This window comes from Panthera tigris, chromosome A2 (genome assembly GCF_018350195.1).
Source record: "Panthera tigris isolate Pti1 chromosome A2, P.tigris_Pti1_mat1.1, whole genome shotgun sequence".
Lineage (NCBI taxonomy): Eukaryota > Metazoa > Chordata > Mammalia > Carnivora > Felidae > Panthera > Panthera tigris.
In genome coordinates, this window is record NC_056661.1 from 106,406,693 (window position 1) to 106,434,590 (window position 27,898).

General features: G+C 33.5%; 1 protein-coding gene across 14 annotated transcripts in view; it reads right to left on the minus strand.

The window, feature by feature from the left end:
- DGKB (diacylglycerol kinase beta) overlaps positions 1–27,898 on the minus strand; it is a 713,599-nt gene that overhangs the window by 297,924 nt on the left and 387,777 nt on the right. For all 14 annotated transcript variants that reach the window (XM_042967524.1, XM_042967496.1, XM_042967510.1 and 11 more), the window contains one exon: positions 15,131–15,195. In XM_042967524.1, coding sequence (XP_042823458.1) covers positions 15,131–15,195 — 65 coding nt within the window. The remainder of the gene's footprint in view (positions 1–15,130; positions 15,196–27,898) is intronic.

A 27,898-nucleotide genomic window follows, 5' to 3' on the forward strand; every position in this document is an offset into this window, starting at 1 on the left:
ACAGGACCTTGCAGCAGAAGATGACATTTTCCTGAACAACTCCTCCCTTTTAGTGTAGGTGCCTTGCAATACGAGGCATAATGTGAGAAGCGACAAGCGTGACTTGTGGTGGAGGAACTTGGTGACAGTGTTATCAGCAGTGGGCATGGATGTAAGAGTACCTTTTGGAGGGATGTCTTCTTTCCTTCTTACCTCTGACAGAAATAGACATTTCCTCCTGGCAGCACGCCGCACTTAATTTTGCACTTAACCTCAGTGACAGTCTTTACCACATTTTATTGTGAGTACATGTTTGGTTTGTCTTCCCCAAGGGCAGGGAGAATATTTAATTATGAACCTTAACTTATTTTCTAAGCACTTTCCTATTGTAATAAATACTTCTCAAGTTACACATTAAAAATAATGGAAAAAATATAAAATCACATTATGGGTGCTTGTGTTAAAGTTGTGGGCTTTGTGTTTTCAAAATTTAGTATTCATCATTTTTTTTCATAATGATAAGAGTATAAATGTGTAAATCTTTAATTCTTTACTGAATAAATAATATGTAAATGAGTATTCTTAGATCATTAGAACATGAGGCCATAAAATGAGAAGTAATTAAATTCTTATGAGTCAGTATTTAGCTAAGAAAATTATATATATTTTATGTATGTACATAAAACATTCAAATTTTGGTTATGGCATACATCTCCTATTTGGTGATTACTTATTTTCTTGAATACTTATACTCAGCTTTCTCTCAGCACTTATAAAACTTTTCAGAGAAGAGCAGTGACCTAGTTTTAAAAAGACACATTATACAGCAAGCCAAAGAAATACTAAAATAAAGTAAGAGGCCCATAAATAGGCTATAAAGAAAAATCATTGTTAAACAAATACTCCTCTTCCTGTTATACTCCAAAGATTGGGGGGAAGGGGAGAGAGAGAAGGAAGAAGGAAGGAAGGAAGGAAGGAAGGAAGGAAGGAAGGAAGGAAGGAAGGAAGATAGACTCTTTCCTCAGTTTACCCTCTCTTCTCTAATCTCCTGAAGCTTCAGCAAGAGTGATCCTTTTAAAATGCTGAACTACCCTCCTTTATTAAACTCATTAATTTCTCAAATCTTTAATAGGCCCTCCATGATCTGGTTCCTGGCCTGACTTTTGACCTTTCCTCTGTCTTTTGATGTGTCAGGATGGAAGGAAGAAAGCAAGGAAGGGAGAAAGCAAGGAAGGAAAGAAGGAAAGGAGGGAAGGAGGGAAGGAGGGAAGGAATGAATCTCAGAAAATACACAACTATTTATTGTAAGACCCAAAAGCCCTAGGCTCTATCTAATGTCCTTTCTAGAATAAAATTGTTGCAATGTAGATTACAACTCTTTTTAAAGTTGATTTCAAGGAGTTTAAAATGCCTTTATAAATTAGCTTAGGACTTGGACAGATATTTCTACACCACTATTCACAGCAGTCTTATTCACAAGAGCCAAAACATGCAAACAATTCAAATGCCCATCAGCAGATGGATAAACAAAATGAAGTATATACATACAGTGGAACCAATATCCAGCCTTAGGAAGGCAGGAGGAAATTGTGATACATACCACAAAATGGACTAAACTTCAAGACAATATGTTAAATGAAAGAAGCCAAAAAAGGACAAATATTGCAATGTTCCATTTATAGGAGGTATCTAAAATAGCCACATTTGTAGAGCTTTAGTTTGGGAAGATAAAAATGTTTGGCAGATGGATGGTGGTAACGGTTGCACAACAAAGTGAATGTACCTAATGCCACTGAAATGTACACATAAAAATAATGAAAGTGAAACATTTTGTGTTATATATATTTTCTCACAATAAAAAAGAAAAAAATAGTATTAAAAATACAAAACACCATAATGCAAAAAAATTTCTAATAACAAAATAAACATCTGACTTCATTCCTATAACTTTAATAAAAGCAGCATACATATATCTGCATAAACAAAAATAAACTTTGTTCTGCATAAACAATTCTATAAATTTGTTAGGTTTAGTATGGTAATGAGGCCTATATTTAAAACTGAATTTTGAAAATTTAAAAATGTTATAAAACTATAATCGAATTTTAAAAAATAAAAATGAGAAATTGTAACAATTAGAACATCAGAAATAGCAATCAGTAAATTCTTCCCCTATTTTTAATGGCCTCGTTGAATTGTCATTCTTTCCAATGTACCACCAATCCCAACATTAATTTCCGAAGTATTTAACTCTTTTTTGCCAAACTCCTTTGAAGTGCCATAAAAAAAATGCATGTAATTTTCAAGGACTCTGTAACATCAGAATCATGATTCTAACATAAATCCCCTACTCTGAGTCCTTCAGGCCTCTACTTATGATACTCACAAGTCAGAATTAAGAAATTTCCAAAACTATTCTCAAAATTTTATCCCTGATGTGAATTTCAAGTCTCTTGAAATTTAACAACTCAGAACTGTGATCTCTTTATTCCTGACCCAATCATGAAATAATAAATGCATTAAAGCACAGTTTGGGAAAAGAAAGGGCCAGATAGTTAAATCAAAACACATCAAGGAATTAAAAGCATAAATCCTCTACAAATTCTACAAAAGAAAACACAGGGTGGTTTGGGAGCCTAACCTAGTCAGGTGGGACAAGAAAGGATTATCCTTTCAGAAGTAGCATCTAAGCAGTTATCATCAGTCTAACGAAAAGCAACCACCAATCTAAAATTCTGGCAAGGGGAGACGCATCAAAAGACAGGAAAAGTCAAAAGTCAGGCCAGGAACCAGATCATGGAGGGCCTGGTAAAGACTTGAGAAATTAAAGAGTTTAATAAAGGACGGTGGTCCAGCACTTTAAAAGGATCACTGTTGATGAAGCTTCAAGAGATTAGAGAAGAGAAGGTAAACTGAGGGAAGAGTCTATCTCAGAATTCTGAGGGCCACTAACAGTTACAAACTGATTAGACAAGTCACAAATAAAACTCAAAACCGAGCAGGAATAGTTACGATGGTATATTTTATGGACCCAGGCAAGAGAAGTTTCAGGAAGACAGAGTAAATGACAAATGCAAATTCAATGTCTGTAGGGATCAAAAAAGCCCTAAAAATATTGGATTTAGTGACTTAGAGATCTTTTGTGACCTTAATGAGAAAAGCTTCATTTACATGTAAAAGAATCCAATTAGAATGGTTTTGCAGAAGAAAATGAGTGAGCAATGGGTGAGTACAAAATTTATCCAGGATTTATTTGTGAAGACAATAAGGTATATGAGGCATAACTGAAGAAAAGCAAGATCAGGAATCTGATTTTTTAATGATGAAGAATGAAGCTAGGTAGAGCTTGTTTGTAAGATGTTAGAAAGGACCTTGCAGTTGTAGGACAGGAAAGATCTCCACGAGAAGGATGAAGTATGCTTCAAGATCTAGGGAAACAGAGGATGGTGGTGGTATGTAACAGATATGGACACAGGTAAAGTGGCCCTAGATTAACGGATGGCTAACTTACCTGCTAGGTTAGAAGGATGAGGGAAAGAGGGATGTGGATGCAGAAAAATTGTTCCTTTGGTATTAGAAGTTATGTTAATCACTATTTGGTGTTACTTTTTTCTTATTGAAGTATAAATCAGGGTCACCTCTAAGTGTAAAGAAGGTTTAAAAACGAATGGGGGATGTTGGAAATGGGTGTCGTAAAGATGGAGAGAAGGAATGGGATAAGGAAATACATGCAGGATTAATATTCAGGGCTGAATAGTCTGATAAATTTGGCAATCACGATGTCAACAAAAGTACAGAGAACGTGAAACTGTAAGACTTCTAAAGCTAAGTGAAGGAATGGCATATAGCTTCTTCCTGTTCTATTGGGACACTCACTTGTGAAGGCCTGAGCTGTCATTGACAAGTATGGCTATCCTAGGCCATCACACTGCAAGAAAATTCAGGCGACAAAAAGGTGCTGTAGGTGCTGTGATAGTTAATTTTATGTGACAACTTGACTGACCTAGGGTGCCCAGATTAAACATTATTTCTGTGTATATGTGTTTGTTAAAGTTTCTAGATGAGATTAACATTAAATTGGTGGACTCAGTAAAGTAGACGGCCCTCCCCAAGGCGGGTAGCCATCATCTAAACTGATCAGGACCTGAATGGAACAAAACACTGAGGAAGGAGAGGACCCTGACTAACACAGTTGCTCCAGGTAAGGTCTCAACCAACAACCAGCTACCAGACATGAGAGTAACCATGCCTCCAGTCAATTCCATTTCCCACCAAATCCAATCATTTCCAATCTTCCCAGGTAAAGATGCCATGACTAGAGACAAGCCATCCCTGCTTTGCTGTGTTTGAATGGCTGAGCTACAGAAGCTATGCAGGTAATAAAATGGTTGTTTTATACTGCCTAGCTTTCAAGTGGTTTGTTATGTAGCCACAATAAACAGAAGAGACTTTGACATGAGGAAGTGGAGTGTTGCCACAACAAAACAGAAAACATGCGACATTTGCTTTGGAACTGAAAGATGAACAGAACCTAGAAGGTAAAGGGAGACAATGAATGGCCTTCGGAAACCATTAGTGAGGGCAGTGACAATACAGAATAATGTTAATGGGAAAAGGAAACTGAACGCTAGTTATATGGTGGCAGTTTGTTACGAAACAACAGTAACAGGGAAATCTCAGCCTATTTTTGCCCCTTATAAGTATTTACCAAATAAATGTAATAAAGTTATATAGCATTTCTGTTTTGTGTGTGTGTGTGTGTGTGTGTGTGTGTGTGTGTGTGTGTGTGAGAAGTAGAAATGGGAAGGAAGAAGCTTCAGAGAAATTAGAATTAAAAGTCATAATAAATCAAGATTTTTTACCTCTACTTTCTATCTAATTTTTTTCAGAAATTTTACCCATTAGGGAAATAATCTCTTCATATTTTAGGGCTAGGGTATATCAATATATAGAAGGGTTGCTTAAGATTCTCTACTTTGTGGGGTGCCTGGGTGGCTCAGTCGGTTGGGTGGCCAACTTCGGCTCAGGTCATGATCTCACGGTCCGTGAGTTCGAGCCCTGCGTCGGGCTCTGTGCTGACAGCTCAGAGCCTGGAGCCTGTTTCGGATTCTGTGTCTCCCTCTCTCTGATCCTCCCCCATTCATGCTCTCTCTCTGTCTCAAAAATAAATAAACGTTAAAAAAAATTAAAAAAAAAAAAAAGATTCTCTACTTTGTGACAATACCAGTCATGTAGAAATGTAAAACAGAAAATAGAAACTTAACAGTGTTGCTTAAGTGAGAATATTATTTTTCTCTTCAAAGAAAAATGTGAATCAGGGAACTCTTTTAAAAAAATTCTATCCGTCATTTGAAGCTAATATATTAGGATTATTATGTTCGGCCAGAATATAATGCTGAACCTATCTGTTGAAGAACATGTATTCCAAAAGGAAAGGAATTAGTAACTAATGCTCAGGTAGAGCAAGAGACAATGGAGATCACCAAATTAGTTCCAATTAGCCATGCCATAGGATTATTCTAGGTAAAATTACCTTATAATGAGGTGATTAACCTCTTTTGAAAGAGTTTAAGATAGACTTACTTTCTACTTAATATGGCCTATAAAAAGCTGACATAATAAGGGTTCTCAAAATTGTTCCCAGGGATGATTTCTACTCCAAATCAACAGATGTTATTCTATAAGAACCACAAAACACTTTTAGATATTAAAAGTTCATGTCAGATTAACTAATTTACATGGCATGTACTATATACTAAAGAATATAATAATTGAATGATATTCAATTCCGAATGTTAGTCTATAGAATATCTAAGAATATCAAACAAACAAACAAAAAAATCTGTCATTGACATTGATCAATGTCAAAGGCTCATTCCCCAAAGTCGGCTGTCCACTGTCTAATTAGTTTAGCGCATCCCTCAGTCCCGAGAGCACAACTGGTTCTTGTTACAGTTAGACTAATCTGAACAAAGGAGTAGGGATCTATATCAAGGATTCAGTAGACTAATCTGAATACAAAGGAAATGGGATCTTTAGTATTTTTAACACAAAAGCAGGTCATAAACTAGGGATAGGGTTCCCAGAAACAGTAGCTTTAACTACTGGCTAAGCCTATCTTTGGTTTTTGCCTAAAAACTGATCATTCATTTACTGTGAACTAATTGAAATGCATACATATGTGTGTGTGTATTATTAACTCTACATATATTCTATATACATACATATCCTACATCTACATTTATTCTATATAGAAATATAAAAAATAAAACATGCAATTATATATATATATATATATGTGTGTGTGTGTGTGTGTGTGTGTGTGTGTGTATGCTGTCAGCTTGTAACAAACAAGAAATAATTTTAAGTGTTTTAATTTCATAAATATTTCCCAAAAGTTTCCATGTAGGCACAGAATCTGTAATAATGAATAGAAATGTTGTTCCTAATCTCCTTTGTTACTGTTTAGTACTCTTTCCTATTAAAAAATACTCTGTATCTTAGATTTTTCAGTTGTGATCTTGTAGACATCTCTGAATTAACTACTGTAACTTCACAAATCTTGTTTCTTAATTTGGAACTCTAGGAAATGATTGTGTGTGTGTGTGTGTGTGTAAAACTTCTGCATAAAACACATGCAAATTCATGTAAAGCACAAACACAAATCCTAGGAAAAGAAAGGCAAAATCAATGAAGAAAATTTTGAAAATATTTGCATGGAAGTTATACTAATAAAATGTAAGTACCCTGCAAACAGAAACTAGAAATAAATGTCTCTTCTTCAATAAATCTGAGAACATACAAGCAGCCCCTACTTCAATATACATCCTTTAAAGCTCAATGGTCACCTTAACTTGGGAGCCCCAGAAAATATCCTTCTTTCTGTATTATAACCATGAAAACTTTTCTTCCTGTTTACATTTTTCTGCAGAACCTATCATTATCTAAGGTTTCTATGTAACTTCAAATTCATTTTCTTCACTTGCCTTAGAGATTTGAAAGATTCAGTTGTCTAGATGGATATCCATCATATAACAGGGTCTCCTTTAGTAAGTCTCTGCAGAATAAATAATCAACCAAATCAATAACAGGAGCTATGTTATCCAAAATTCAAGACCTTCATTGGTCCTTTTGTTACTCCATGGCAGTGCAAAAGTAAAGAATATAAAAAAAGCAGAAATAAGAACTTAGGAGAGAACAAAGAAATCAGTGAGAAGCAAAAGAAAGGAAGAAGTTACTGTATCTCTTCCTTGTTTATCCTCCAGTTCTCCTTCCATTCCAAAGAACTATCTTATACACATGATTTTGAACAGCTTGGACACAAAAGTGAGTATTCTGGTTTAATGATATCTAGAAACGATGCAGGAAGATTCAGGTGAATCGAATCCCTTGCATCAGTGTGAACACAACTGTGACTAATTTACCCATTCACGTTTTTACCTCCTCAGATGAAGTATTTAAATGTATTTCAACACACAAATGAAAATATATGAATATAATACCACAGCTACTGATAAATTATTTTAAAAGCCTTGTATTATAAATACATGTACAGTTAGAATACACATAATTATGAAAAATTTGCATAAATATAAGAAAAAGTTTCACTTTTCTTAAAATATATGTATGTACACACATATATATATATCATACACCATGTATGTATACATGCATATACATCTATATATTATCAATCCACATATTCATCTAAGCACTATATGGCTTATACACAGATCATAAGTTTATATATTTATTTTAAAAGGGAGAGAGCACAAGCAAGGGTGGGGCAGAGAAAGAGGGAGAGAGAGAGAGGATCCCAAGGGGCCTCTAAACTGCACAGAGCCTGCCACAGGGCTCAAACCCACAAACCATGAGATCATGACATGAGCCGAAACCAAGAGTAGGACACTCAACTGACTGAGCCACCTAGGCACCTCGGAAAACTGATTTAACAATAGTTCTGACACAAAAAATGTCAAGAAATGTTATTTAAAAGATATAACTGAAGAGTCATTCTAAGTGAAAATGAAAAAGGAGTATGATTCTATTTTTAAAAAATAACAAAATTGATTATATACACAGAAAGTGAAGACATAACAAATGCTATAGGATATGAAATTCTCATTAACATATAATTTTATCCAAAAAAATCCCTATAAAGTGCTAACATTCCTTTGTTTTATTATTTTTAAATGTATTTATTTAAATTCAAGTTAGTTATCATATACTGTAGTATTGTTTTCAGAAATAGAACTCAGTAATTCATCACTTACATATGATACCCAGTGCTTGTCCCAACAAGTGACATTTCTTTTTTAATTTTTTTAAATTTTTTTTAACATTTATTTATTTTTGAGACAGAGAGAGACAGAGCATGAACGGGGGAGGGGCAGAGAGAGAGGGAGACACAGAATTGGAAGCAGGCTCCAGGCTCTGAGCCATCAGCCCAGAGCCCGACGCGGGGCTCGAACTCACGGACCACGAGATCATGACCTGAGCTGAAGTTGGACGCTCAACCGACTGAGCCACCCAGGCGCCCCAACAAGTGCCATTTCTAATGAATATGGATTTTATTCAAAATACTAAAAATCAAAATGTTTAACTTTTAATATCAGTAGCACAATTTCCCTAGTTTATAAAAGATGGTACCACTTACATAATATGGAAGTTTACATTAAAAGTTACGTATGTACGTTCTTAAATAGATAAAAAGGTTTCACTATACAATAATGGTGGTTGCAAAACTGAGGTCAAATGCCTTAAAGACAATGCCATGCAGACTCCATTCTGTCTTCCCTTTCATTGTTTTCAATAGTTTGTGAATGTGTCAATAGTATAAAAATATATTATTCTACATATTTTAAGAATACATAATAAATAGAATGTATATAAAATATAAATAAATTAGATACAAATACTTATGTAAATAAATTTATATAAATAAGTCATATAAAAAATTTTAATTTCATAATTTCAAAGTGCAAGAAAAGCTGAATTCTTACAAATATATATACTAAAAAGCTTCAGAGAAAACAAAAGGAATGTCTTCTTTATTTTACTTGCTGTGTTGTAACTGACTCAGAAATACATGTAAGTTGAAGAAAAATGAACCTGGACCACTTTCTTACACCATACACAAAAATAAATTCAAAATGGATGAAAGACCTAAATGGAAGACAGGAAGCCATCAAAATCCTCAAAGAGAAAGCAGGCAAAAATCTCTTTGGCTTTGGCCGCAGCAACTTCTTACTCAACATGTCCCCAGAGGCAAGGGAAACAAAAGCAAAAATGAACTATTGAGACCTCATCAAAATAAAAAGCTTCTGCACAGAGAAGGAAATAATCGGCAAAACTAAAAGGAAACTGACAGAATGGGAGAAGATATTTGCAAACGAAATACCAGATAAAGGGTTAGTATCAAACTCAACACCCGAAAAACAAATAACCCAGTGAAGAAATGGGCAAAAGACATGAATAGACACTTCTCCAAAGAAGACATACAGACATCCAAACCACCATGAGATACCACCTCACACCTGTCAAAATGGCTAACATTAACAACTCAGGCCACAATAGATGTTGGCGAGGATGTGAAGAAGAAGGACCTCTTTTGCACTGCTGGTGGGAATGCAAACTGGTACAGCCACTCTGGAAAACAGTATGGAGGTTCCTCAAAAATTAAAAATAGAACTACCCTACAACCCAGCAATTGCACCACTAGGTATTTATCCAAGGGATACAGGTATGCTGTTTCAAAGGAGCACATGCATTCCAATGTTTATAGCAGCATTATCAACAATAGCCAAAGCATGGAAAGAGCCCAAATGTCCATCGATGGTTGAATGGATAAATAAGATGTGGTATATATGTACAATGGAATATTACTTGGCAATGAGAAAGAATGAAATCTTCCCATTTCCAACTACATGGATGGAACTAGAGGGTATTATGCTAAACGAAATTAGTCAGAGAAAGACAAATATCATATGACTTCACTCATATGAGGACTTTAAGAGACAAAACACATGAAATAAGGGAAGGGAAGCAAAATAATATAAAAACAGGGAGGGGGACAAAACAGAAGAGACTCTTAAATATGGAGAACAGAGGGCTACTGGAGGGGTTGTGGGGGGGGATGGTCAAATGGGTAAGGGTCATTAAGGAAGCTACTCCTGAAATCATTGTTGCACTACATGTTAACTTCAATGTAAATTAAAAAAATAAATTAAAAAAAAAAACAAAAAGCAAAAAAAACCCCAAAATCTTAGTTTATCCACAATGATTTTAACTTATTACAGTCACTAAAATGTGTAATCTTTGAATATATTAGATTTTATAAAAATAAAAATAGGTTAAGTGCCTTAAAAAATATGTATAAGATATATATGTAAGAGGCTATATCATGAAGTTTATTGAAAAGTAGTGTTAATTGGCTTTTATTAAACATACATTAAAAATATTTACAGTATATGAATAAAATTAGATATATTAATATATAATAATGTTATTAAACACAATTTAAGCACTGATTTTGAAGCTTTAAAAATTTATTTTACTGAATTTAGAGAAAAACCTTCTCAATGTTATTTAAATGATAAATAGAAAAATCTAGTTATGATACAGCATTTTGTCATCATTATTGAAATATTACTTAATTCTTAACTCTACATTTTATTCTAGAACTTCAGCTGGATCTTTTCTGTGTAGATAACAATTGATAATTTTATATAATTATTCTTGTCTATCTGCTACAACACCAAGGTGGAAAGTTTAAAAAAAAAAAAAAGATTCATAGGTTTTATTTCTTTAACTTGGAAATTGTACTATCTCCCATACAGCAGAGTATGGAATATATGGAAAATATAATTTCCAAATTCAGAATAGATATACACATGCACAGTTTAAAATAAAAAAAACAGGTATAAAATTGGTACTTCAAGATCAATAAAAATATTTCATGAACAGTTTTGACCAATAAAAATATTTGCTTCAGTAAATTAACGCCTCCTGTTATACTTTATACAAAATTGATTTTATTGTCTTTAGCTTTATATCAAATGATTTGCAACTTACAAAATTAGAGACACAGAAAAAGAGATATAAAAACAAATTTTTTAATACTTAAGTCTTCAGTTCACCATCACCAGGTAAATATTAATAACTGGTTGATAATTACATATTGCTGACCTATAAAGTTGATAATAAGTGCTAAACAAATGTGTAAGTAAGCTTGTATTATTCATTAGCAACACATCCACAATGGTCAGAGATTATAACTGAAGAATTTTTGCTTGTTTTTTAACATTGTTGGGGGCTTTGGAGATTAAGTACATGAAGTATCTACTAACTGAGCATTATGTTCCATGCTCTTTATAGATACTAAAGTCCCAGAAAAAGTCTTATTCCAGTATCTCACCAAGCCTACTTTAGAGGAAAAAACAAACAAACAAAAAAAAAAATCAAGCATCATTCCACAGAACCAGTGTGATTTTAAAGTCATACACAAATTTTCTATGTTCCTGTATGCTATTAATTTCTTGGGTAATTTGGAGTACAGAGCTTCTTTTTTATATTAGGGTTTATTAATATAGTGATAAAGTATAAGTGTGGTGTTCCAACTTGTTACTTTTGTTTCTTCCTTTCTTCCTTTCACACATTTGGCCAGTAAGACCCTCTGACGTATCCGATATCACTACACAGATGAGTTAAACGGCTTTATTTAAATTCATACACCAATTTCAGTTTTCTAGTTGTAGATTTCTTCATAAAAAGCAGAATGCAGAACAAGAATGAAGTATATTCCTCTGAACAGGAGGCTAAGAAAACAATCTGTATCTCATTCAGTGCATTAGAGACCTGGATTCTTTTAAATAAGGACTTACTTGTAGACTTACTGAACTAGTATCTTTGTGGAGTATCGCTGGCTATCAGGGTTTGCTAGCAAATGGTATCAAGTGATGTTAAAAAAAAAATAGTTTTTTGAAACAAGCTGTAACAAGCTATAACTACAGTATTAATAAATCTTTGTAAGATGACCAATATTTTTTTTATAGTTGGTTCCATTTCACATATTACTTGTAAGTCTTTGTCAATGTTGCAAGATTTTATTCATGGAATTAAAGAGGTTTTTTTTTTTCAAAATTATTACAGCCCTTCATAATTATCACTTTAATGGATGCATATTTTAAATACTATAAGTGTACAATTACTAGTCTCATTTTTTAAAGTAAGAACTTATATTGCTCTGTTCTACACTTGATTAAGTCAAAAGGCCAAGAAGTAATATCATGCTCTATTCTCAATAAAATCAGGAGAATTAGTAATGTATGTGAATTCTAAGAACACGAATGTGATTATTAATAATAATAGTCAAGTCAATATTTTAAATAATAATATTGTATAATAATGGTTTTAAATAATAGTTTCCTCAATACTTTAAGGATTATTTGAGTCTAAAATAATAAAAAATATATATATTAAGTATGAAGAATGTCTTGAGTTTAGAAAGTTAAACAACAATTCCTTTTAATAGTTAACTTAGATTTATACAAAAATTTGGAAAAGAATATGATATAAACCTCTCAACCAGCACTCTCTTAAGCACCGGAAAAATCATTATCTTTCCCAGTTCTTTCAATTTCTGTCAGAAGAAGCATAGAGAGAACTATATATTTTGGTAATTAATTTCCTTAAGATAATGTTAGAAACATCAAGTTCTTTAAAATATAAATGAATTTCAAGGTGAGCACGCTAGAGGATAATATTAATGGCATATGATTGATTGTGACAAGAGATCTGATCTGAAACACCATTATTATGAGTATTTAAAAAAATCCATTTGCAAATTCCTGAAAATACCAAAGAGTGCTATGGCTGAATGTGTCTCAAAGTTGAAATCTGAAAATCTGTCCTTATAAGTATGAAATTGTTTATGCACAATATGTGGCATGTCTTCCTCATAAAAATTTATTAGAAAATTTTCATATTCTGAGTAAGTTAAATTATAGTTTAGCAAATTATCTAAAAGCTTGTAATTCTGAGTGAAGACAATCTGTAAAAAATACAGATTGAAATGTATGTGCCTGACTTGGTAATATATGCAATGTTAGAGCTCTTAACTTAAAAAAAAAAATAGTAGGTGATTATACACTGAGTATCTACTATATACCTGACATTCTTTGAACTCACAGTAGAAACATGTGACCTGTGTCAATCTAGAAGGTGTTTTCTATGTTATTAGCCTTCCAAATGTATTTTTACACTTTATAAATACATTGGTCTATACAAACGCATTGCTGTAAATAGTATCTAACCACATATTGGGCAGTGAGGAATGTCATAAATTAACACTGCAATTGATAATAAAAAATTAAGGAGATATATGTGAATAATAGAAGTCTTATTAAGAAGAATTAAAATTATTCCGGAGAACAGAATTCATTAACCTCTGACACTTCAGAGAGGATCATATATATTGGCATTCTTATATGTAGTATGTCAATTTGAGTATTACATAAATATATTGATACACTTTCTCTATACTTTTAATTCTCCTTTCTTCCCCCTCTCCCCTATCATTCTCTTTCTCTCTGCTGAATAACTTTGGGACAAAAATGCCTTAAACATCATCAAACTTTTTTTTCCATGTATTTCTTACAGTCTTTACTGGGTTTTTAAATTGTGAAACTCCTGAATGGGGTCACTGCATGCCTCATTCTCAAATAGCATTTATTTTTTTGCTTGAAATCTATTTCAATATATGAATATCAACACATGACTGCTACACAGAATGGTATTTGAGTAAGCATAAGCTAGATTTTATAATATGGTTTTATGTACATTAACAAGTATATTCATGGCCAGGACATTCAAGGTAAATTACCATGTGTTAAAAGTTGCTATAAAGTGAATATGATTTCATTGTTACATCAATTTATTTGCATATATTTTATAAAATAAAATTAAATTTTATAAAATGAAAATGGCTATTCTACATACAAAGAAAATTTATAGGTGCAACGTTTAATTAGATTTCTACTAAATTTTATAATACACATGTCACAAGATTCACACAAAAAAGTATATAATAAAAATTTAGTTTTCATCCCAACCGTTTAGTTCCCTTTTCCAGAAAGAACCAGAATTAAGAGATTTTTGTGAATCCCTCCAAAGACACTATGGGCACATGTACATATTCGTACATACATTTCTTCCACTTTCCTTAAACAAAAATTGTACCTAGCTGAATTATAAGAGAAAAGGCAAACCATAATATCATGATTTTATGATTTCCAGGGTTGTTAACTATCCAAATATGGAGACCACAGATCCTTGGGCTTTGAATATTAATATTAATATTGAATATATACTTAAATATATGCACAGAAATGCTGGTTATGATTTTGTAACTTTGTGAAATGATCAAAGTAGAAATGTATGTAATTGAAGCAAAGATGATTCACTTCCGTCCCATTTTTCCTAGGGAAAGGGTTGGAGACAGCCTATTTCCATCTACAAGTGGGGAAGATACAAAACCAAAGCTTTCTCTATTTCCCTGAATATCAGAAAAAGTCAATATCTACATCTGAAAAAGAAATATGTATTACTATATTAGCAAAACAAATTCTCATTGTCAAGGATCTTCTCCTTGAAGAATGTATCTTTAAAAGTAGTTTATGTTAGCATTGATTATTTTTCTGGTTTATTTTCCATTTACCTGAGGCCAATACTGGATGAACAGTAGAAAGATGAGAGGCCTTCCATGATACCTTTGTAATACAGAGTTACTCAGCATTACCAAATCACAGTCCCATGTTTTCTCTTTGGGACTTGGTATAATCACCCTCATATCCTTAGCCATATAAGGACTTCCACTATATCTTAATAAAATATTAGTTTTACCTTATACTTGAAATTCTTTTTAACACATGAGAATGGACTACAGATGACCACTGCATTCCTCATTATAGTCTCATTAAAACCAAAGAAGAAAAATTAAATTCATTTACACTTGTGTCTCAATACTCACACATACATACCCAATCTTATTCAGCCATTATACATAAAATGTTTTAGAGCACAGAGTGATCCTTTTCATGACATAATTCATCAACAGTAACCATAATTATAATTTTATCATATGTTATCTTACCTACTGTTGAATTTTTCTGGGTGTTTTTCTCTCATGATGTGGAATCTGTGTGCAATGGAAGCATCCTAGGTAGAGAAACAGGAAAGAAAAATGAGACAGTTTATGATCCTACTATTTTGTGCAAAGATCAAAAGAGAAAAGTTAATGAGTAATATTTTTAAATTACTCTTTCTTAACAATATTGCCAAGAAGACACTCTGAAATTAGGCAAAAATGAGTAACCTACAAAAATTCAGTACAAGTGTGTTTTATGCCATCATTTCACCGTTGGTTACTTGTTATATTGACTTCTGGAAACCGATTTCTATTTAATTTATGTATCTCCTTTAATAACTGGTTTTGGTCTCATGATCGAAGTATGTTTAAATAGTGTACATGAACATAAATGTTAAAAACTGGTTGAAAATATTGCAATGCATAGCTGGAAGGATGGCCTAAGTGGAGCGATAGTAGTTTCTAGTCCTTTGAGATTAATTATGAGTAAAATGATAGTGTGAAAGTGCATATTTAATAAAGGTAAATGAGTATAATACATGACTTCAAAGTTTGCTAAGAGTGTCTTGCATGTGTAACTATTAACTGTTCAGTCACAAGCAACCTTCTCACATATCTTGCTCAATCGAGAAAAGAAAGCACCAAAGAGAGAAAATTATTTTTGGAGAATTGGTGTAATTATAACTAAGCTCTGAGACCCCAAACATATCAGTTCTGAACCCTAATGGATGTTTCTTTCTTTTAAGAAATCCATTCAGAGTTTCTATGAGACAGAATCACACTGAGCATGTGAGATTGGTAGAACATTGTGATTCAAGCTTTTCAAACAGACTGTTCTTACTGACTTTAAACAGTTGCCCCTGTTATTCCAAGCAAGAAGATATTTCCCCATTCTTCATCTACACATGATTAATCACTCCAATGAGAAACTAATATATTTACCAGTCATCTCAAAAGAAACGGGTCTACTGTTGTGATTAACTTAATTTTGTTTCATAGTGCAGATAAAAAAAAAAAGCATACACAAAGGAAATAAAGAAGTTGTGTATTTGAGAGAATCTTGAAAACACTAATCAAGGATTAAAAGTCTAATGAATGAAATGAAAAGGCTAATGTGCTTACTCATGCATAACAAAGCATGAGGCACAACAAGAGACGGACCAAAGTCCGCTGCAGATGGCAGGCCCAGTAGCTTTTCCCTACAAGATAAAGCTGTAATAGCACTGTTAGTTTTTCTGTACATTTTATCCTCTAAAAATCATTAAGTAATTAAATTAATCTGCAAGAGAAAAGGACACAAAGATATAGGCAGGTATATATAGAAACACTTATTAAAAAGTTACCCCAAAACCCTCTGTGGTTTGGTATTCTAGGATGTCTTTGTTATACATACATGGTCAACTTCCTGGTTTGCTAAGAAGTAGTAATGTCAAGATGGTTCACTTTTATTGGTTTAATAGCTCTCAAATACAGTCAGAGAGTTTCTTCTTTTTTTTTTTAAATTCTTACTAATAAGTCATAAATACATCTTAGAATGTTGTCTTATGTGGTATGAAATTATAGATAAAAATGTAGCTAGGCTATTAAGGGTATATTATATGACATGATCATTAATTTTTTTTTAAATCATTTATTTTGACTTTATCCCTAATCTGGTTCAAAATCAATTTGTAATACTTTATAATTAAATGCATACATCCAGCAGACCAGCTGAACAAAAAGAAAAGAAATATGATTCAAGTACTAAGAATGGATGATCAATATTGGTTATCCATAGGGAGACTATCATTGAATTTGCTTCTGTGTGAATTATTTGTTCCTGCTAACGTAGAGAACTGAGACTTTTAAAAATAGATTGTGTAGTATAATTTGCTTTACAAGCATATTATTTTTGCAATAACAAATCTCTTCCTTTCCAAAGCAACATAAACAGGTCAGAGAGAGGGCAAGAGGAAAGGAGAGAAAAGGGGAAAGGAGAAGAAAGGAGAAAGAGTATCAAAAGAAGACCATTTAATTAGACTGGACTATAACTGGGTAAACTCCTAGGCATATAGATCACCAAATAGCCAAGGACAAACTTAATGTTAGCTCTATCTCCAAGATACTGGGGCAATGGATCATGTAGTAAAAGCAGGGATAAATTAAAACTAGTGAGGAACACTGGGATGCCTTTTCCATGTGTTGAATGGCTTTCATGGGAGTTGGCATTTGCTAACTACAGGACTGATAAGAAACAATGACAGCAGGTGTTCATTTGGATGAGAATTCAGACTGAATTCCCATGGGACACTGTCCCTTTGGCGTAACCCCAAGAGACTTAAAAGAGAACTGCCAAACACTGTAAACTTATCCAGCAGCCATATTTCAGAGACACCGAAGACTCTGTAAAAGGAGACCAAATAAGAAAAAGCTATAATAGTGTCGTTTTTTTTAATATAAATTTTGCTGTTTCTGTCTCTATGTACTCCACTCTTGAGAAACATAAATTAATCAACATTACTTCCACATTCTAGAATGGACAAACTGTAAATTCAGACAGACTTTTACTTCCAAGACTTGTAACTTTGAGCAAATGACTTATTTATTGTTAAGTCACAACTTTCTTATCTTTAAAAGAGGATACTCATACTCCATTATAATATTTTGGTGAAGATTTTTTTTAGATAATTTTGTATAGTTGGGATGTTCATATATATTATATCCACATCAGAATTACACTGAAAGTAAAGGGGGATGCTAAACCATAGTTAAACTGTATAATTTTGGAATATGTGTTTACTGACTCTGAAATTGGTGTTATTTCCTGAAATTATAAAATACTTTAAATTAATTAAAACTTAAAGTTAGATCTAAGAAGTAAAAATAAAATATACCCATCTTTATTAAGGCAAGACAAATTTAAATATGTAAATTTTATAAGCAGCAGAAAGTAGTAACACACACACAGTACATAGAAATATTCATATATCAGAGAATCAGCTTCTTAGTCATAGCTGTCTTTAATACTCTGTCACTGATACTTTTCTGAGAAGTGATTTCTCTTTTCCTGTAAGGGGTTATTACATTTTTATTTTTAAAAATACAGTTAACCTAAATCTCCAAAGTTGCATTTTAAGTTATTAATTCAAAATTCATCAATTTTAAGTGTACCATTCAAAGAGTTTTGACAAAGGTATATAATAACTAGTTTCACAAACATGATAGAGAAATTTTCCATTACCCCAAAAAAGTTCCCTTTTGCATTTATATACTTTTACACTGGCATATATCCCCACTACCCCCCTTAAAAGACATTGGTCTGCTTTCTGTCACTGTAATTGCATTTTCTAAAATTTCCTATAAATGGAATTTAAAAGTACTCTTTTACATCAGGCTTCCTTCAGTTATTGTAATACATTTTTTTTTAATTTTTTTTAACGTTTATTTATTTTTGAGACAGAGAGAGACAAAGCATGAACGGGGGAGGGGCAGAGAGAGAGGGAGACACAGAATCGGAAGCAGGCTCCAGGCTCTGGGCCATCAGCCCAGAGCCCGACGCGGGGCTCGAACTCACGGACCGCGAGATCGTGACCTGAGCCGAAGTTGGACGCTCAACTGACTGAGCCACCCAGGCACCCCAGAGTTATTGTAATACTTAACGAGATTCTACCATTTGTTCCCGTATCAGTGGTTTGTCACCTTTTATTACTAAATTAGTATTCAAATGAAAAGATAGACCACAGTTCATTTACTCACTGATTGCTGGCATTTGACTTTTTATGAATAAAGCTGCTATGAACTTTTGAGCACAACTCTTTTCATAGACATATGTGATTGTATCTTCTGAGTAAATACCTAGGATTGAGACTGCCCCATTGTATTGATAAAGATTGTATCATTGTACCATTTTGCACTTCTACCAGTAACATTTGAGAGTTCCAGTTACTCCCCATCTTTACTAACATTCCACAGCAACACCAACCCTTGGCAGTCTTGAATTTCACCATTCTAATAAATTTGCAATGGTGTTGTTGCTTGCAACCTTAACCATGTGAGCCAACACCAGCTGCTTCACTAGAGGGGTCGGCCAATTCTGACGAAAATAGAAGATTTGAATGTTCTGGGGCAGACTTACTAGATGCTTCCAGTTCTACCACAATGCATTCATTCTGGCAGTTCTTGTACTATCTCAGCAAAGAGCACTCACTCCACAATTCCACTTGTGGTTTCTGCCTCAAAATCACCCCACAAAGAGCCTCACGTGTTTTAAAGGATTCGTCCTTTTTTATTAAATTTCTCCAAAAGATATTTCAGAGGATATATGCTTAAAGTCTCCTTTGAAGAACTTTAAGCTCTCAAACTGATTACAATTTTTTTCTTTGGTTAAACTATACTTAAAATAAAAGTAGTAAGTTGAAAAATGCAATGTATCACAATTGTTAAAATAAATTTTTCTTATTGTTGATTGAAGTTGATTATCTTTTCATATGCTTTTGCCTCAACTTTTTCTTATGTGGAGTACCTAGTCAAGTACTTTATCCATTCTATGCACATTAAAAATATTCACATTAATAACCATAATGATGATAATTAGCAGTAATTAAATATTCACTACTCTTTCTTAAAGCACTACTTTAAGAGCTTTGCATGTAATATTTCATTTAATCTTCATAAACATTTTATGAGCTAGCTACTGCTACCTACATTTTATGATTGAGGAAACTGAGGACTATGGAGTTTAGAATTGTTCCAGACCATACAGGAAGAAGCTGTGAAATTAACAGCTAAATACAGGTAACTGCCTTCAAGCCTTTTATATTTTTTGCTAGTAATGAGAAAGTCATGCATTGCAAATATTTTCCAAATTTCTTTTTTTCCCACTTTTTTTTTTACCTTGTAGTGTTAAATTTTTATATTTCAGATATATTAACCTTTTCTTTCAGTCTTTTGAGTCATGCTTAGAAAGATCCTTCCTTTCTCCATAATTCAGCAGAATACTTTTTGTTTTTTCCCTGACTTCATATTTTACACTGTAGTGTTTCAATCATTTCAGATTTATACATATTAATATATATTAATAGAATGTGCTTAATAATCTAATTTTTCCTCCTTGTTTGAAAGACACAGGTAATTCTATAATAAATTTCCACCTCTATATCTCTATGTTACCTCTGAACTGTACCCAACTATTTTAATTATTCTAGTTCTGTACTAAATGTTCATATTTGGTTGGGCTAGAATCAATTCTCTGCTTACACTTTTTTTAAAAATTTGTTGTTTACCTACAAGATTCATATTTTTGGATAAAATTTGAAATAATTTTCGAGTTACCTTTGCTTTTAAGAACCTGGCCAAAATCTTTTGGCATTGTAATCGGATCTTACACGATAGACAAATTTTGGGAGAACTGGAATATTTTATAATATCAGGCCTATCTTTCAAAAATGTGTTTTCCTACTTATTAGGTTTTTTCCTATAATTCTTAGTAGGGCCCAAAGTTTCCTTCACATTAAGTGTAATATATTTATATTTATTTCATAAATACTTACCCATTTCTTTTTTATTATAATAGAACCCCTTCTTACATTATCTGTTTGAGCTGGTTATATTTTTTAAAAAATAATTTGATCATTTATTATTAATCTTTTCCACAGACACCTTATAATGCTGTTGCCATATATCATTCCTTTCAGGTGATTCATTTTTGGGGGACATATAGTCCTATTATCTACAAATAATGATATATGCTCTGCCTTCTTTCAAACACCTCCTTCCCCAATTCCTTTTTTCTTATCTAATTGCTTACTGAGTACATTCAAAACAGTACCAAATGGAAATGCTAGTACATTTGTTGCAAACTCAATTTAGTGAAAATATGTATACTATACTACATTATCATTTCATATGATGCTGCCTTTTCTTTTGAGATCCTAAGTTTTTACCATGCTTGGAAAGATTCATCCAGTTATATTTCATTAAGAGTTTGACTCCCTTTCTTGATACATTTTTTTCCATAACTATGACCATCTTACATGTAGCATGTTAACCTAACAGGTAAACTCTATGTAAGCTTATGTAGGTTCTATGAGAATAGGGAGAGGTTGTTTCAGTTTTTTGTTTTGTTTTGTTTTATTTTGTTTTGTTTTGTTTTCTTCCACTTGATTTATGCCCTTCTGTATCTTAGAACTAGAGTATAGCCTGAGAAAGATTAACCATCAAGTTGTGGTTGACTGAATGAATGGGTGAATGACCAAATGTTTTTAATAACCACCAGATACCTATTGACATTCACTAGAGCAGAGAGATCAAAAACATGAGCTGTGGATTTAAACAACCTGGGTTCAAGACCTGGCTCTAAAATTAACTGGATCTTTGACCTTGAAAAGTATGCTTAGGTTTCAGTCCTGCCATGTTCCTATCTTTAAAATAGAAATGATATTAACAGTACCTGCTTTCCTACAAGGACGTGATATTCTAGTACCTGGAGGTAGTTAAGACAGGGCTTGGTACATACAAAGCAATCAAATACGTTAGCTCTTATTATTATTACTGAAATATATTTAGTGTTTTGAGGTTCATATCATTTTTCCTTTGGTTCACTGATATCTTAAATAAAATCTATAATGCATTAGATGAAGTATCTGGGGACAATCATGCTTTGGTATGCAAAGTTTTGTGGGTCTTAAAAAGATTATTCAGTGCATATATGGTAAATTAATCAACAAACCCAAAGGGTCAGGAATAGCACACCATAATTTAAATTCATATAAATATTTCTGCACTAGCACATATAAATAATGACTCAAAGAAGGGTAAATTAACATTACAATGGCCATGTCCATTCATATTCTGTATTTCACCAAATAAACAATGAAGAAATTTTGATTTTCAGAGCTTTGTGGACTCTGAAATTTTAGTTAAAAGATTATAGTTCAGAATTTATTTCCTATCTACAATTAGCAGTCTTTGCTCTCCTGACAACCTTTACCTAATGTACTAATTATACAATACACTATCTGTTAAAATATTTTATTTAAGAAAATCGCACCAACAACTATAAGTGAGACTGTTTCATAGGCAGATTTTATGAGATATTGATAACTGCTGGCTAATAAGGAGCATCGGAATATTTCCATCTTTATGTTCTGAAACAGCTGACAATACATGAGAATTATTTGCTCTTCAAAGGCTTTAAAAATCATTTGTGAGTTGCCAGCCTTGTAGTTTGGGGAGTTTTTATAACATTTCTTAAGTTCTGTGATCTATTTAGGTTTTTTTCTCTCTACATAATTAAAATAATATTTTTCATGAAGTCATCTGTAGTGACTGGACTGAAAAGTGGTCCCCAAAGATATTAGAACCTAATTCCTAGAACTTGGTGAAGTTTTTGCAGATGTTGATCAAGCTACAGATTAATATTGCTTGGGACCAGTGACTCCTTTCTGCCTCGCACTGTCTCTCTTTTGGAATAGGAATGTCTAACCATTCTCCTATGCTTGTTCCATCACTGTATTTTGAAAGCAGATAACTTGCTTTCTAGTTTCACAGGTGCACAATAGAGAAGTCTGCCCCACGGTGAATCATCTGAGTCTCACCTATAACTAATTTTGATAATTTATATGATAAGATGTGGACTTTGAGCTGATGACATTTAGATGAGCATTTTTAAACGTTTATTTCTGAGACAGAAAGAGAGCATGTGTGAGCACACACACACAGTGGAGGTGGGGCAGAGAGAGAGGGGGAGACACAAAATCCAAAGCAGCTTCTAGACTCTAAGCTGACAGAAGCAAGCCTGATGCTGGGCTTGAACTTACCAAGTGTGAACTTATCAACTGAGCCTAGTTAGGGCACAACTGACTGAGCCGAATTCAGACACCCTAGATGAGCCTTTTGACCTGACTTGATTTAACAGAATGAGACATTGGAGACACTGAAATGAAGTTTAAGTATTTTGTATGTGGGACGGAATAAATCTTTGAGGGCCAGCAGGTAGACAGTAGTGGAATGAATGGCAACCCCTGAATATATCTGTCCCAAATCCCCAGAACCTGAAAATGTCATCTTATATGGTGAACTTTTTACAAATGTGATTGAATTAAGGATCTTGAAATGAGAAGATTATCTGAATTATCCAAGTAGGACCTAAATGCCTTTACAAGTGTCCTTATAATAAAGAGAGACAGAGGGAAATTTGACAGACAGAAGAGGAGGAGGCAAGGTGACAGGAGAGGCAGAGAATGGAGTGATGCGGCCAGAAGTCAAGGAACACTGGCAGCTGCCAGAAGCCAGAAGCGGCAAAGAAGGGATTCTCCCCTACAGCCTCGTGAAGGACCATGAACCTAGTGACACCGTGATTTCTGCCCAGGAATACAAAATTTGTACTTTCAGACTCTTGAACCATGAAGGAATACATCTCTACTGTTTTAAGCCACCAAGTTTGTGGTAACTTGTTACAGCAGGCAGAGAAAATTTATACATCATCTATCCCTACAGGTTGTTTGAAGAAAGCATTATCTTAACTTTTCTGAATCCTTATTTCATTCTATCAATTCAAATTGCATTATTTTGTGTATTTAGCATGATGTTTTGAATGTGTAATTTAGCATATTACTACTTGGGGCTCCTGGGTAGCTCAGCGGGTTAAGCATCTGACTCTTGATTTCACCTCAGGTCATGATGTCACAGTTCCTGAGTTCAAGCCCCACATTGAGCTCTGCACTGAGAGTGCAGAGCCTGCTTGGAATTCTCTGCCTCTGTCTCTGCCTCTCCCCCACGCATTCTCTCTCCCTCTCTTTCTCTCAAAATAAATAAATAAATTCCAAATAAAAAGAAAGGCAGAACTTCTTGTCTTTATGAGAAAGACTTAAGTCAACCCCAGATCCTCCTGCTGAGTATCTATTTAACATTGATTGCATTAGGGGTCTTTAGAAATAGAACAGATAAAAAAGAAGTATATGCATTATAAAGGAAGAGAAAAACTATCATTATTTATGGATGACATAAATATTCTGTATAGAAAATCCAAAGGAATCAAATGAAATCCACATAAATTAAGAGTTTAATGAGTTGTCCGGATATATAATTAGCATATAAAATTAGCAAAATTAACCACATTAAGACAGAGTGACAGAAAATCATCCCACTCACAATAACAACAATTATAAAAACTACCAATGTGAGTCCTACAGAAGAAAATGATAGTTACTGAAAGACACAGAAGAGCCAATCAATGGAGATACATACCATCCTGAGGCACAATGATTTAAGGAGTTGGAGGATGCAAGGGGTGGTACAGTTTCTTCTGGACTTGAGCATCAATGGAAGTACAAGGACTTTTCTCTATTGTATTGTATTTACTGTCTCTTTGAACGGGATGAAGTGTGTGTGTGAGAGTGTATGTGATTCCACAGGATTTCAGAGGCTTCAGGTTGCACACCTGCAATTTATCCTGCTATGAATACTTCAGATGCAACCCAGTGCAGACTTGTGTTAGTTAGCTTCTGATTACATTCCTGGGACAATCAGAGAATTTTTCTAAAATTGCAAATTCAGACTTAGAGAAATACATTCCTGAGAGGAAGATGACAGGTGTTAGTCATTTAGAGCCAGTCCCCAGGGAAGGATATGAGCTTTGCTGAATGGTAGAAGCAGACTCAGAAGCAGAGTTTTCGATGAAGAGACTTGCGCCAAGAGGTGGCTTCGTGAAGCCACGCATTTCTTAAATTAAGAAATTTCTTTAAAACACTTTCTCTAGGAAGATGGCAAAAGTTATAATTTTCAGTTTAAATTATTACTCTCAGATTTTATAATCCTCTTTAGTTTTAGTTGCCCGCCCCCCCAATTACTCAGTAAAGTTAGAGAGTACGTGTCACTCGCTCTGTGCGTCCACGTTACAGAGAGAAGTATGACTTGGGGTTGTCTGTGAGATGAAGCCTGTCCCCACCTCAGCATCTTCCCGCTCTCCTTTTCTCATTTTTCAAGAAACCCTTAGGAAGCTGGTAGCTTTACACTGAGGGAAGCGGCATCATCAGTGTTCCATAAAAAACAGATGATATACTCCAATCTGAGGAAGTGCATTATCCTAAATGCAAAGAAGCTGAGAAACCAATAGGGTCATACAGAATACTGGGAAAGTAGAAGGAAAGGGTTTCCACATCTAAATCCTTTTGGGTAACTTGAAAAGGCAGTTACCACTCAGAAGGAATAGAGTGACAGGCAGAACATGGCCTTGAGAGAAAAAGACCTCCACTCACAACTGACTTTTCATTGAGATAGACAGGGATATAATCACCCTACCCACTTTCCTCCCTCTCATCTCTCGCTGGGGCCCTCAACTAGAAAAGTCGATCAGAAGCAAAAGGACGAGAGGAATGTGATAGTTACATAGGACACTGCCTGGTCAGACAGCACGATGGAGAAGGACAGAGAGGGGATCTAGGCAGGCAAACGGAAGCAATCCAGAATAGAGGAATTACAGTCCTTAAGATTCAATGCTCATAGCAGAACAGAAAGCTACGTGCAAGAACACAGAAGTCTAAGAAGCATAAGCACCAAATATATGGAAAAGTACTGACAGTTAAGGGGGCTACCGTTGTATCAACAAAAGTATCAAATAACTATAATATATAAGTATATATGTACATGTGTGTATATAAAATATGCATTTAAAATTTTTAATGAATACTTATTACATGGTACCCGGAAATAAATACTAAACTTTCTCATTTTAAAAGAGCAAAACACCTGAAATAATTTGAGTTATTTCAGAAAATGAAACCAAAGTTGCCATTATTACCTAAGAGCACCTGTAAGTTTACATATGTGCATTAAGAATAAAGTGTACACACAGAAACTTTTCCAGCTTTAGCAAAGAGTTATATATCCCATGTAAATATATTTCCACTATGTGCTACACACTAAATTTTTAAATATAAATTTTGCTAATTTGGGAAAAATATATTATTATACCTATAGAGTTACCTTAATTAAATTTAGTTAATAAATTAACCCCTTGTCTCAATAAAATTGATATACAGCATAACCTTTAAGCTACTCTTAATGGCTAGGGCTATCTTTTTACATATTATAAACCTTGTACAGTGACACAGTGTGGGCCTCAGTGTATGTAGGGCTGTTGGCTCTACACGGAATCACTTCAGACTATTATGCTGTTTTCTAGTTTTAAGTTTTTTTTAAATCCTTTCCTATTCCAGCATATCAAACCCCTATCTTTCACTTCTTGCTGTAAAGAAAATGTCTTTCCTTAGCAGTTTCCTCCTGCTTCACTGATGTAAATTTTCATACTTTGAAAAAAAGGGAACCACAGAATTTGAAACCTAGAATTGAACACAACTACTGCTCATAGCCTGCTCTAACAAAGTGGACTAAACAAAGCTTACAAAAGTCTGGAACACAGCCAATAAGCAGAAAAGAGGCTAAAATAGTCTATAAGCTCTCCTATAAGTGAATTTCAGAAATTTTGCGCATCAACTTTGAGATAATCATTCTAACCTAAGCATTTTATTTTACATAATTCCTAGGTGGCCATTTTACTCCAAAAAACCAAAGTTAGTAGCACCATTATCTTTTATAAATAAACATTATTGGGATTTAAATATTGTATTTTTCACCTCTTATAAACATTTGTTAAAATTTTAAGAGACTATGTTAAGAGTGACAGGAGAAGTACAAATGATTAGTTTGAGTTTCAGTTCTCAAACAAAAAACCCATACTTAAAATTATACAGTAAAAATCATTTAATTTTATATAATTAAAATTATATATATATATATAGAGAGAGAGACTTCATTTTCATAATCTCATTAAAAATTCCCATTGTTTACATAAATTTTAAGCAGACAAGATCATGAAACCAAGCAGATTAGTTTAGGTTGTGAGGAAAAAAATATTCCAATTAGCCCTAAATCATAAATCCCACGTTTGCTCTATCACATACAACACATAGCACTGCCAGAAAACTTCCAGAACGGTTTCTTCACGTTAACTTTAAGCTCTGTGAACAAACTTGTCAAAAGAATAATAAACTTAGTATACACATACTATTATCACAACTATATAATTTCTATGATCAAAATGCTCCTTTAAATACAAATTTTGTTGTACTAAGCAAATTTGATTTTTTTATTCAATTAAAAAGACTAAATTCCTCTCAAAGTGCTTCTTTTGATTAAGAAATCATAAATTTGGAGGCCTAGAAATCTCAAATGAAGCAAACATTATACAGTACATAATTAGTGACTGAATTGTAATCTAAATAATTGCTTCATAATTTGTTTCATTCCTAATGTGGAACGACCCAAGAACATCTTAATTAAACAAAAATACATGAAAGCCAAATTTATAAGAGTTTTAGTAGCAGTTAATCATTAGATCAGGAGCTCCCTTTCTATACAGGCTGAGGTCAAAACTAAAGAAAGTAGATAGTAATATATACAGAACTTGGTACGTAAGTAGCAAAGGCAATATTTAAATCAAAATTGTTACTAAAAACACGGTAGAATAAAATTTAGGTTCTTCTTTTTAATTTCATAGTTTGGGTGCTGTGGTGATTAAATTAGTCTATAGTAAAACCCTATATATAGTAAAACTCAACTCAAACCATGATGCAAATCTGAAGATCTCAAGAAAATTAGAGTCACAGAATAATCCTGGAAAGGGAAACCCCAGGCCTTCCCCTTCAGAGGGAAACAAACCCATATGAAAATGTCCTGCTTTGGGTCTGGAGAGGAGGACATCACTCAGTATGGGAAGATATTCTGTCCGTGCCTAAC